This window comes from Anoplophora glabripennis, unplaced genomic scaffold (genome assembly GCF_000390285.2).
Source record: "Anoplophora glabripennis isolate ALB-LARVAE unplaced genomic scaffold, Agla_2.0 scaffold1023, whole genome shotgun sequence".
NCBI classification, from domain to species: domain Eukaryota; kingdom Metazoa; phylum Arthropoda; class Insecta; order Coleoptera; family Cerambycidae; genus Anoplophora; species Anoplophora glabripennis.
In genome coordinates this window covers 1-13,607 of record NW_019417101.1, presented here as the reverse complement: position 1 = coordinate 13,607, position 13,607 = coordinate 1, and the positions used below count along the sequence as shown (strand labels likewise).

Here is a 13,607-nt window from a genome sequence, read left to right as displayed (position 1 = left end):
CACTTCGCCAGCTTAGTAGAAGCAGGTGTCAAATCAGTGAAGACACATCTCTATCTAGTAATTGAACAACAGATTCTAACTTACGAAGAGCTTATACTGTACTTGTCCAAATAGAAGCGTTATTAAATTCCCGCCCTCTTTGTGCGGTAAGTTCTGACCCTAAAGACTCATCAGTTCTAACTCCGGGACATTTTTTGACGCTTGAACCACTAACAGTTCTTCCTGATTCTGATCTGTCACATCTAAAATTGAATTATTTAAATCGATGGCAACTTTTGCAACGCCTCCACCAAGATTTCTGGGCCAGGTGGCATAAAGAATATTTACATACGCTGCAACAGCGTCAGAGATGGTTGAAACCAATGTCTTCTCCTGTCATGCCAGGCACTTTGGTGCCGATAAAAAATTACTCATCTCCACCGCTGAAATGGCAGATACGACGAATCGAGTCATTACATACCAGTTCAGACGGTATTGCACGAGTTGCTACTGTTTTTACAAAACGGGGAACTCTAAAACGACCACTGGTAAAGCTCTGTCCTTTACCAACCTCTTAAAGTCTGTTTTATAGATATAATTTTATATTTTTAATTTTTGCTTAGATTTAGAGAGTTATTTAGTTTATGAAAAATATGTATATTTTTCGGTGGGCAGAATGTTTAGAGCGTTTGAAAATATATGTTTTTTTTTTTATATATCCGCGGTTGTCATGAACAAAAAAAGAAGTTGTTGAAATTGAACAAAATTACCGACGTCAAGAAAAAAAGTCAACGACAAGTGTTTTTTCCTCTGTGCTGTCTCTGTTGTTCAAAATAACCCGCTCCCGCTTTTCGCTGTTTCGCTGTTTATGCTGCATCGGAAGATCCACTATATTGCATCCGCTAGATTGGTGAAGGAGGATCGCTGTGTCGCGTCGGGACACTTTTGAGGGTGAGTTCAGTTTCAGCACAATCGCTTCCATCTATACCGCACAAATAATGACTGCACGTCAGGCAGCACACATTTTTAATAATCGTCATCCTGACAGAAACACTTCGCATTGGTATGTCCTGGATTTAGTGCATAAATTTGTAGAAACTGGATCCGTTGCAAACAGAAAGCATCAACGTGAACAGATCGTACGTTACGAGGGTAACCAGGGAGTTGTTCTGGGTCATGTCGCAATGGAACCAAATTTGAGTCTTAGGAATCTTCAGGAATTCCTGTATCTAGACCTAGTTTCCGCAGAATCTTAAAAATTCATAAGTATCACCCATACAAAATTAATTTGCTACAAGAAATTAATGAAGACGACCCTGATCTCCGCTTGCAGTTCTGTGAAGAAATGAGTGATCGTGCTCGAAGGAATGCAAATTTTTTGTACTCAATCTGTTTTCCCGATGAACGTACGTTCCAACTGGATTGCCGCCTACTACAGTGATCCAAATCCAAATTATTTGTACTAATGGATGATGAAAATCTACGTATTTTTCATGGAACTCATACGCAGCATCCGAGGTAATTTAATGTTTGGGCGGGCATACTGGCAGACCACCTTATAGGGCATTTCTTCCTACTGAGAAATCTGGATGGAAACATCTACTGAATCTACTGAAAACAAATATCTACCCGACGATTGTGAAAGTATTGGAAAATGACAACGGTTTGCCAGAAGATGATGGGTGGTTTCAGCAGGATGGTGCCCCATCACATTATGCAGTAGCTATTTGATTTTCTTAATCAGAACTTTCCAAAGCACAGGACGCAGAGGTTAAATTGATTGATTGATTGTTAATTAACCTTTCAAATCGTCAGATCTAACGCCCTTAGACTTTTTTCTATGGGGACACTTAAAGTCGAAAATTTATGCAATACGACCGAACTCACTTGAGGAGCTTCGTCGGCTAATTGTCCGTTGAAAAATGTCATCAGAAAACGCCCGAAATGCTTCGAAATGTTCGTTCGAAAGTGGTACTAAGATTTTATTATTGTAAGGAAGCGGGGTGAAACCAATTTGAACATTTAATAAAATAAGATTCTTTCATTCATTGATATTTTGTCTTATTCTTTAAGTGATGATTTTATTGTCATATTCAAACCAAAATTTAAAAAGTGTATGTCGTCGTGAGCAAAATTCAAAAAGCTTTAAAATGAGGTGTCACTCAACACAGGGTGCCATTTAAAGTTTAAGGATATTTTACGCCCCTGTTCAAGACACCAACACTTTCGCCATCACGTGCCCCCCTTGAAAAGAAAATCGACGTCTCAGATTTTTTTTTTGTTTTTTTATTCCGTTGTTTTTCAGGTGGGAAGTTTTAATTGGAACACCCTGTATAATAGTCGGTAACATTAAATAAGACGTATTGGTTCATTACAAATCACAGCGGTATCTATAAAATCATCAGAAAATAATTCGGAATTAAAAACGTGTTCTTTAATCCAGATCTTGGGGATTGCTGTAATATGAAACCCACTAGCAACAATAGACTAACGAAATGAGTTTTAGTATTAAGTCCACTGTTATTTTAGTAACATAGCGACACTGCTTTAGGAAAATAACTGGGTACACAATTCAGTTTAAATTAACGATTTTAGAGGCTCCTTTATTTGACATATTTAATTTTTATCAGTCACCATTTTTAACACGCTCATCAAATAGTTGTTGTATGTCTCAGTAGTATGGCATCAGTCTAGAAGTTTAAAATCAGATGAATTTTTCAAAAACTTGGACATAAAAGTTCCTGGATATCATTCAAAGTAATTTTCAGACATTTTTTTCGGATCATTTATTTCACGCATTTCCAAATCTGTTTGACGAAAAACAAAGTTAAAACATCTTTGGAATTAGTCCAAACCTATTTTTTAACTTATGAAATTTAGTTCATGAAGCTATTAGGAAACAAAATAGAAATTACAGGACTGCGTTTTCACATGACGAGAGATTAGCAATTTATCTCAGATAAAAAAATTCCATATTACAAAAAGTTAATGAAAATCAATAAATAAATAGAAGTCTCCGCGTGATTGGATTGAATGTGAGAAGTTCAAATGTCTCAATTGCAAATGAACGTTAAGTGAATTGAAATTACATAGTTACTTTACGTAAATTAAATAATTTGCTGTTGAAATAAAGTCATCATCTAGTGTTAAATAAAATTCTTATCTCTGCTTTATATTAGTGGATAAACAGTGTGTCCCCGGATGGGGTATTGCACTGTAAACTTTTTTATTGTTGATTTTTCTTGATAAAATGTTTTGCTTATCTTGGGAAACCATGGGAGTAATCAAATATGCAATAGAACATACAGGTCGTTCAAAAAATTCGATTCTGCTCACGACGACATACGACTTTTTAAATTTTGAATTGAATGTGACAATAAAATCATCCCTTAAAGAATAAGACAAAAAATGAAAGAAAGAATGTTATTTTAATGTGTTCAAATTGATTTCCCTTCAAAATGTGATAGTTTCCCTAAGCAAAGTGCCTTTAATTTTTTGTTTTCTTTAAAAACTGTAAGTTGTTCGAGAACGTAAGAAATGCTTAAATATGAGGTTTAGTAAGAAAAGAACAATAATAACATTTTTTGTAAATATGAAGACGCGATTGTTAACTATCTTACTTAAAGCAGACATAAATTGTAAAAAATAAGTAAACTTTTATTTTAAATTTAATATAATATAAAAATAGCTTGGTCGAACAATTTCCAGCTTAGTTGCCACGTCGTCAGTATAGGTTTCCTGACGTTGCGAGAGACATATCGCTCTATTTTCCAGAAGTAACTCTGAAAGTTTTCGAGTTTTTGAAAAGAAATCTAATCCGTCGATGTGGCAACCAGTCCGGAATTTGTTTTACCATTAGCAACTGCCACGGTAGTCTGCAAACCAAATAATTTCAAATTTTTTCTAATTAAAAAATAAAAACATCAAATTAGAACTGGAATTAACAACAACGAAACAAGACCTATTCAACTTGTAAACCTCCAAGTAATACACATTTTTCTAATCTTTTTTTAAATTCCTTGTACACAGACGAGATCATCTGTTCGTTTATGGTGGCAACAACTTCCTGAATTTTTGCTTAAGTAAATCAATGTAATCGTCAAAACCGTTTGAATATATTTTTTGCTTTAGGTATGCGGATAAGAAATAATCTAATGGGGACAAGTCGGGTGCCCGTGCAGACCAAGGTATTGGTCCATAGCATCCGATCTACTTGTTCGGGAAGTGAACGTCAAGCCAGTTTCTCAATAGAATTGTGGAAGGTGCAGGGCAATCGTCTTATTTAAATATTAGTTTTCTTCTAAACTCTAAATTTACGCTATCTAGTTCTTCCAAAACGATATTATTGAAAATTTCCAAATACGAATTTAGATTAAGATTTTCTTCTAAAAGGTAAGAGTCAATTATTTTATGATACCACACCAGACATTTACTTTTTAAAATTTTTGATTATTAGTTATCAATCGAAAATTTGCATTATATTTAGCCCAGTATCTACAATTTTGGAAGGAAACCACGCCATTAGTTATAAATGTTGATTCATCAGTAAATAAAATATTGTGATGAAAGTTGTTTTCAATCGGTATCTCACCCATTGTTAAACAAAAGTCGAAACGACAATCATCAAGGAATTTATGATTAAACACTGATTTGAATGATAGAGTTTGTTGTATACTTTTTCTTTGAATATAATATCTATGTTTGCTGACCTGTTCTGACCTTTTCCTGAGTGATATCTTTGGATTGTCTTGTACAGAGTCCATAACTACAACAGTAGCAGCATCGTTATCATTGTATTCTTTTTGTATTCTTTTAATATTCTTTACATCATATCTAATTTTAAAATTAGCTTGTGAACTAGTGTACGAGTTGCAGTTACATTTGGATACGTCTCATTAAAAATTGGTATTGTATATCGATATGAAACATTACCGATTCCATAACATTTAATAAGATAAATTCATTGCCCCTTGGTTAGCATTATTAATAAAAATTATTCCGTGGACAGACTTTGACATTGATAAGGAAATCCATGGTAATTATAAGGTAGGTATGTAAAATAGTTTGCGGGGTGTTTTTATTTGCAAAATGTGATTATTGTTCTGTTCTGATTAAACCCCGTATTTAAGCATTTCTAGAGTTTTTGAACAACTTTGTTAAATACAATTTTTGACGAAAACAGAAATTAAAGGCACTTTGCTTAAGGAAAACTTCACATTTTGAAATTTTTTGGACGCCCTGAGTATTTTAAGCAAGATAAGCAAAATATTTTATCAAGAATAACTTTTCCTCGAAAAATCAACAATAAAAAGGTTTACAAGAATGCGATACCCCATTCGGGGACACATTATATATCTTGTTGATCCAATAACGTGACATGGACGCGACTGGACTGATTTGGTTTTCTGTGAAATGATCCTTAGGGAGTTTATATCTGTCGTTTTTAGCAACCTGTCAACCTGCCGGGTGACAGACTTGAAGTATCTTAATTTTTGATAGTGGTAATGTTGAAAGGTGGTTTAGGAGCACCTTTTTTTGGAGCAAATGTGAACAAAAATAAAATTCTGAGGAATAATTATTTCATATTTTCTCTCTCTTATGAGACAAGAAATTTGTTCACTGTTTAGTCATGCACTGTCATGGTGTTGAATTAAAATTTTTTCATAATAATTATTACTGTATTATTACTGTTTGTTGTTTCTTAACTTTTACATTCAATTAAAACTGATGTTTTTACTTTATTCTTAAAAAAGAAAATAAATTTTTCGGAGGGAAAATTATATATATTCTAAACTATAGGTAACAGATCCCCTTTAAGAGTTAATCAAATTTAACTATTTAAAAAATAACCATAATACAGTTCAAAAACAATTAAATGTAAAATTAAAATGAATGTTTAAACTTATCAAATAATGTATTACGTTTTTCGAAAAATGTACGAACTTTTGTTTAAGTTTCAATACTTTCCACTTCTCTATGTCAAATATGCGGTTTTCATTAGATGCTAGGTATTTATTATTATCTTTAAATTATACAACTGGTTTATCGATAAATATATTTGATATTCTTTGCTCAGCTTACGTATCTTCTTCATTGTTAGGTACCTGTTGTTCCTAATTGAAAATTATAGGTCACTGATTATTGTATTTACTCACAGTTCATAGTACATCAAGAAATTAGGTGCGTTGAAACTATCGAATTTTTATATGAAATCCATATTGAATATTTATATTTTTCATAAAAGATTTAAAGTATCCCTTATTTTAATTTAGCAATTATTATTTTTTGGAAGTTTTTTTGAGCAAATTTCCAAAATTAAATGACAATATATTCCTACTTCTATTTCTGCTGTCTTCTTCTGCTAACAACTTCTCGATCTTTTCCGGAAAGTGCCGCTTCGCACACCATACCAAGCCTATTACGCCCAGAACAACGAAAACTGTCATAAGTCCTAGCCAGAAAGGTTCATGGAGCATTCTTTCACTGAGCGGTTTGTAGGGAATATTTAACATTCGTTTCTCACATCGAGGTCCTTCCCACCAAGCATGGCATTGGCACAGGAAACCATCTCCACGTTCTATACATATTCCTCGACCCTCGCATGGGTTACCTTCACAAGGCTTACGTTTCTGATCGCACATGGACCCCATATATCCAGATTTACAATGGCATTTGTAACTGGTTTTCGTAAGCTCGCAGGTGCCAAATGCACATGGTTCTAATTCGCATTTTGTAAGGCTACAAAATAACCCTAAAAAACATCTTAAATTATAAAGTGTGAAAAAGAGAAAATGATGATTATTTGACTAAAAACCCAAAAAAAGTCATACAAAGATGAAACGACTTAGTTTTCAACACACTTTTTAAAACTGAAACATTCATGAAGTGCAATAAAATGTCTACTAATAATTTTTTCAAGTTTTCAGGTTTTAGGGTCTAATTCGACTAGAGTATTATTAGGCCGCTCCACGCCGTGTTTCATATAAATTTTGAGTTCCGGCCGCCTTATCTAATGGATAACAATTGTATACTCTCAAATTGTTCCCACAAAAAGTACAGTTGGGATTTTTTAATATGCTTTTCAAAGAAAATTACTTACAGCTGTGGATTATTTCTTTACAGTTATTATTTATATCACTGTATAAAAATGTATTTGTACTATAGTTATAGTTTTATGAAGGCTATGCACAATTGTTTAAGTTTGAAATACCTATTTAAAGCGTAGAAAAATAAAACACTTATGTTATTTTAGGTGATTTTCTATGATTTTTTTCCATTTATTAACCTTAATTTAGAACATATTTCGGGACATACAACGGAACTTTTGCGTGTACAGGTAAATTGTATTCCGATGTTCTCAGGACCGCTAATGCATCAAATAATAAGGGCACCTTTTTACATAAACTTTCTCAATGGACAATGTGAGAGATATATCTCTTTAAGGGGGGAATCATGTTTTTTGTGACATCTGAAAAATCTCTTGAAATGTTTCATTCATGTTGTATGTCTTATGTGGTTTTAAGGAATGAATATTACTATGATTCGAAAATTATGTTGCATTTATTTTTTCATCGAAAATTTACTATTTTAAATATAAATAACACAGGCCGACAAAATTTCAACCTAACAACACGAATATACTTTCGGAAAGGATTTTGGTGCACTGAATTCGAATCCGAGGTCCAAATTTCTCAGTTGGCTCTAGTTAAATCCAAGTGCGCTTTAAAAAGTAAGTTACGACCCCATTAAAGGTTTAGGAAATTACCTATCCATGTAACATAGCCTCAAATATATATATATATATATATATAAAATCGCGATTTTGACATTTAGGTTAGGATTTCTTGAAAACCATAGCCAATTGAGAGATTTGGACCTCGGATTCGAATTGAGCACAGCTAAATCCTTCGGAAAAGTACATTCTAGTTTCTGGGTCAGAGGGTCGGCCGGCCAAATTTTGTCGGCCTGCGTTATTCGCATCAAAATAAGTAGTACTACCAGAGTCTACATCTTCGCACTCGAGTATTTTTTTGTGCCGGTGTAACCTAAGAGATATAGGCTGAGACAAAATTTTTACTTTCGTCCCTGATTTTGCGTGTATTCTATTTGGATCGTAGCTAACTTTGAGTTACTTTGATTGTTAAAATGTGTTTATCATTAGGATATTCAGATAGTTGTATTTTATGTGTAAATATGTTTTTATATGTTGACATTAAATGTTACAAAATGTCTCAAATTCCGAGGGGTAAGGGAAAAGCAACAACGTACAACTTTCAAAATTGTCAGTTATCTTCCACAATTTTGCAATTGTTCAATTATCATATACACCTCAAATAAATAATTTCTCTTTTAATCCCAAATTCAGTCTAAAAATAATAAATAATCTAAGGGGACTAGGTATAGGCATTGGCAGCAAAAATGTCACATATTTTTCTTTTTTATTTGGGTTTTTTGAAAAACCGCTTATGAAAAACAAAGAAAATAACGATGTATGTAATCGACCCTTGCCCCAACAAGATCGGTCAAGTATTATTTTTATGAAAATAGTTTTGTCTAACATGTCACATTGAAAAAAGCAGACAAATATAAATTAAGGTACACGCATTAAAGTTTCTCTAGCGACTTCAAAATAAACATTTTTTGAAAAATTTTATCAAGACAAACATGCACATGAAAATATTGGGAATGAAATAGTACCAGTCTCCCTTAAAACTACCCTTTATGCAAGACATACCAAGAAGATATCTTGAAGAGTTTTTAATACAATTAAAAATATATGATATCCAGTGCCTTTTTTCGGAAAAAGTTTATAAAAAAGATATGTTTTTTAACCTATCTGTCCTGAAAATATTTGGAAACAATTTAAGACACGTCGTATGTATACACATATAAAATATATTTACCTGTATAATGGCCTATGCATTGACAATATCTCTTACGATTATTCATTAAACATTTTCCTCCATGCTGACAGGGGTTAGGATTACATGACTCTACACTTCTCCCATTATATTTGATCAATTTATGTTTATAATTTTCGTCCATTTGAATACGTAATGACCCATTAAGTGGAATTCCTGTAATTCTGTTTTTCTGCCTTAGGTGTAAAGTGTTTAGAAATGATGAAATATAAATTGGTGTCATTAGCGTAGTTTCCTCTCCTTTGTCAGAACATAATTTCCATAAAGTTCCATTTGTATCAGAGTAGTTGTCGTAAACTTCAATAACTCCATCATCATTTGAACATTCAGAGTCGCTAAGTTTGACGTAGTACAGTTCTAGAGAAATTATACTTCCCTGAGGAGCTATTAAATGTTGAACGAAATCAACATTTGCCGGTGGAATATCTGGATAATTTAAGTGTAATAAAGTGCCCGAGGTATAATTATTAAACGTAATAATTTTCTCTTCTTTAACAATACTTGTTAGTTTATAGCTAGCGCGAAATCCATTGCCTTGAGGATGATCACTAGTCCTTAATCTTAGTTTTAGTTTTTCTTCTGTCGATACAAAAGTTCCATCGGTAATAAGTCCCTCTATTTGAAAAGGTTTAAAAATTGAAGATTGTTTTCCTAGATTTATTTCAAAAACGACGTCTTCATTATGTTTGTTTCTAAGCTCAAACTCACTATACGTTTTATTTGATGGAAGCTCTAAGAATTCTAGCCATATTCTTTTTCCTTTCGGAGCTAGAATTGTTACGGAGCAATCTAAGTGAGCCAATAAAAAATGTGGATAATTTGGAGTCATCAATATGCCTTCTTTCGTTGTAAGTGTTTGCGTAGGACATGCCGATACATCCACTGTGTACCAGGTTAGTGAAAATCCACTACCTGATATAGAGTAATCAGAGTGAAAATATATTTCAGCTTCGTTAGTTTCTGAAACAAAATTAAAACGATTCATTTCGGTGTCGTAAGATCCACACCATTTCACAGCATTATTTAGTCTTTTAAGGTTCTTGTACACAGATTTTATTTCAATGTAATCGTACAAGCACTCTATCTGCCACTCAATGTCGATTTTTTCAAATTTAATCACCAATCGTGTTTTAACAGGACCAGAAATTTTAACAGAAAAGTCTAAGTTGTCATAATAATGTCCAGGATAATTGGGTGTGCTTAATTTACCTTCTGTGCCGCTTATTATTTTATTAAAATGTAAACCAGGTTCTACTAGTTGATGCGGTCTTTTGCAGATGTAACCACCCATGGAATTGCACATTTGAATTTTCCAGTATAAACCGCTTGGCAGTAGATGTGTAGGAGACTGTATCCATTGCAAACTTAAACAACGACTACCTTTAGAATGTTTGCCTATGTCATTTTTCGTTGGTACCTGTCCCGGTAACCATCCGGAGTATTCCATAACATTTTCGTCAGTCCATTTAAAATCGTAACCATTTTCGACTCTCGCTCCTAACCAATATAAAGCACTGGTGCGATATTCAGTTGCTTTACGAATATTGGCTGTTATAAATGTTTCCTCCTCAGGCGACAATATGGATGCTAAATTTGCTTTTAGGCCACTGCATATTTGTTGAGATGTATCCCAAGTTGCCTCTGGGTAACTTACAATAAGGTAGCAAAAGTTATTGAACATTAACAGGCGGTCATCAGCACACTGCACTGCTGCAAATGACAAATGAATAAAAAGTGAAGAAAATACACAATTGTATCAGTTGTAATCGAAATCTTTTAAATCCTAAGCACTGAATATTTTGTTTGTTGCCAATAAATTACTACATGATTGTATACAGTGCTATTTTTTTAAAACCTGACAGGCCAACTTTTTTATTTGAAGTGATAGACTAGTACTTCCAAATGCAAAGTTGGCAAAGTTGTAGGAAATAACTTGATTAAGAAAATTTATAAATAATTCTTTCCGGTGTTGCCAGATTTCTGCAGTAGCTACTAAAACGACATTTTTTTAAATGGCAACAGAGTATTTTTTTAACATAATTTGACAAACCTTGAAATTCTAAATAGAAAATGTTATGTCAGATTTCTTTATTGAAGTAGCCGTAAATGAAGCTAATATAGGCCAGAAAATATAGAGTTGGACGCGACTTTTTGTTTCGGCAAGCTGAATTTATCACTATAGATGCTAAATAGTATGTACAATAACATATTATTTTCCACAGTCATAACAATGACTTACGTAAATTCACGTTTTTCAGTAAAGTATTTTTTTTTTCATCTTCAAAAGACCTGCAAAACTAGCCCTCGAGCGTCAAAAAATATTGATTAGAACAAAATTTATAAACAGAAGAAGTTTATTTATGACTTTTGAATTAAACATTTATAAACTGCGTTATTATTACCAGAACGTTTTGGCATCGCATTCTCTCATTCCTTATCACTGTCTAATAACTGACACGAAATCTGGAATCGGTAAGTTGAATAGTTTACAAGTTATGGCCTTATAAACAAATTAACTAATTATTAGTCTGGACGATACCGAGCATCTTCCACAATCGCACTAATTTTTTTCATGGTAGATTTCATAATAATACATTGAAATCTATATTTTTTTTGTGTTGTGTAAAGTGTTTGTCAAATTGTGTTAGTGAAAAAATACATTAGCAGACCGTAAGGCTCTTATTTTAAAAATATGTACGGTTCAACATTGTAATTATGTCCAATAAAAAAATTAAAAACAAAAAATGGTGGAGGCTCCGCTTGATTTGCATTGCAAGAAGAGCGCCAGAAGAAAGGGCCCTAGCCGGCGGGGCCCAGCCAGGACAAAATGAGGTCCCACAAAGCGCCTACACCGGCCGCATTTGAGGTCGGGGTAGACGACGGATGGGGCCCACCTACGAAGGCTGTCCAGGCCTACACGAGATGAGGCAGGATAAAGAGGGATAATCCCCCTCGATCCCAAATCATTGAGGCCAATTTCTAGCCATGGAATAATGGCGCGCACTATGACAAAATCACAAATATTTCCTAAACGGTTAATTTTACCGAATTGAACCAAGAGGACATTATCGTTGGCAAATTCTTCAGGGAATTTATTTTTGATGCAAGCAGATTGAGATCGTCATTTATGCAAAAAATTCTGGGTTGTTAACCATTAGGCATAGTACGTAATGAAGCTTCACTTACAACATTAAAAACAAGCTGTACGCATGTGTTATCATGCTGAAGTTAAAAGTTTAGAGACTGTAAATAAAAATAACTTTTTAATTTTCTCCTTTAAGGACCCCTAACTTGTTGACAAAGGCCCGTATGAAAAAAATTTATATAACTGATATAATTTTACCTCATCTATTTATAGTCGACTTTTTTGTATCAAGTACCGGAACACCGTGTAGGCATATAGATATGTATAGGGTCTATCTAACAATTATTAAATTTAGGTAATTACTTAAAGAAATTAAAAAATATTTGTAGTTCTTACCATTTTCCATTGAAACTCGAGCTTTGAAACCTCCAAAATGATGGGAATAATCCGATATAAATCTTAAAATCAATCTAGAACTTTGACTCACATATCTTAAGAGTTTGAGTTTCGAGCTCCAGTCCCCACAGAGACGCTTAGAGAAAACTGAGTGGTTTGCGGTACTAACATTTGTTGTGTTCTCCAGAATTACAAGGTAATCATAACTGCAACTGAAATAATGTTTTTTAGTATTACAGAAATTAAAGTAGGTACATGAAATTATGTTTCACAAGATGATGGTCATTAATATTATATTGGAAGAAAACGATTTTTAATCTGTCTATGAAATTATAACATTTTTACAGTTATGCAAATACAACAAATTTATTTAGGTATGAACGATTATTACGTACTTGCTACAATTAATTGAAATAAATTCGCTTAATCTGAATCTTGAAAAAACGTGAGTAGAATAGGTAAATCCAAGAGACCCACATATCAATCCGAAGAAATTGTCCAGATATACATACCTATCATTTTCGTAGCATTTGGAGACACTGAACACCACGCTTTTAGTAAAGTTTACCCATTATCTCGATGTTTCTCAAAAAATCCACTATTTGAGTGAAATCTGGCCAAAATAATACAAAAAATATATTTGAACAAAATTAAGGAAAAAATCAGTTTTGGCTAATTTTCACACAAATAGTGGATTTATGAAAAATATCGATGTCGTGGATAAATTTTACTAATGGCATCGTGTTCAACGCCTCAAAATACTACGAGAGTAGATAAGCTAGGGGCGTACGGTGACAAAATCCCATGTATTTTCTTATGAAGGTTCAGATTGCAAATTTTTGGTGAATTTTACCCCCTCCACTCCACTTTTAGGCCACGCCCATCGACCAGTCAGAGCGTAGCATTCAAATTGGCCACATCTCTCGACCAATCAGATCGCGGCAAATTGGCGGTAAATTTAAAATCGAGTAACGATAGGTTGTTTGATCAATCAGAGTGCGGCAATAAAATTGGCGGTAAATTCAAATGTCTAGATTTAAACGTTTGCGCAATAGAGATCGGAGTAAAGGAGAGAGGTGGGCTGCAATTGATTGTAAATTTAAAGTTGGTTTCGAATTTTATTTAAATTAAAAAAGTCTTGCCCTGTCTGAGATTCGAACCCCGAACCTTTGGATTCCAAAGCGAGCCCGTTACCTCTAGACCACCATAGTAGCATTTAACAATAG

The 13,607-nt window shown here is 33.5% G+C and overlaps 1 protein-coding gene across 1 annotated transcript in view; it reads right to left on the bottom strand.

The window, feature by feature from the left end:
• The window catches only part of LOC108916195, a gene marked incomplete at its 5' end in the record, with an annotated part of 51,831 nt that extends 39,238 nt beyond the window's left edge, over positions 1 to 12,593 (bottom strand). The window contains 3 exons of the mRNA XM_023455921.1: positions 6,317 to 6,730; positions 8,883 to 10,610; positions 12,382 to 12,593. Of these exons, the coding sequence (XP_023311689.1) occupies positions 6,317 to 6,730; positions 8,883 to 10,610; positions 12,382 to 12,593 (2,354 nt within the window). The remainder of the gene's footprint in view (positions 1 to 6,316; positions 6,731 to 8,882; positions 10,611 to 12,381) is intronic.
• Between the last annotated feature and the right edge of the window lie 1,014 nt (positions 12,594 to 13,607).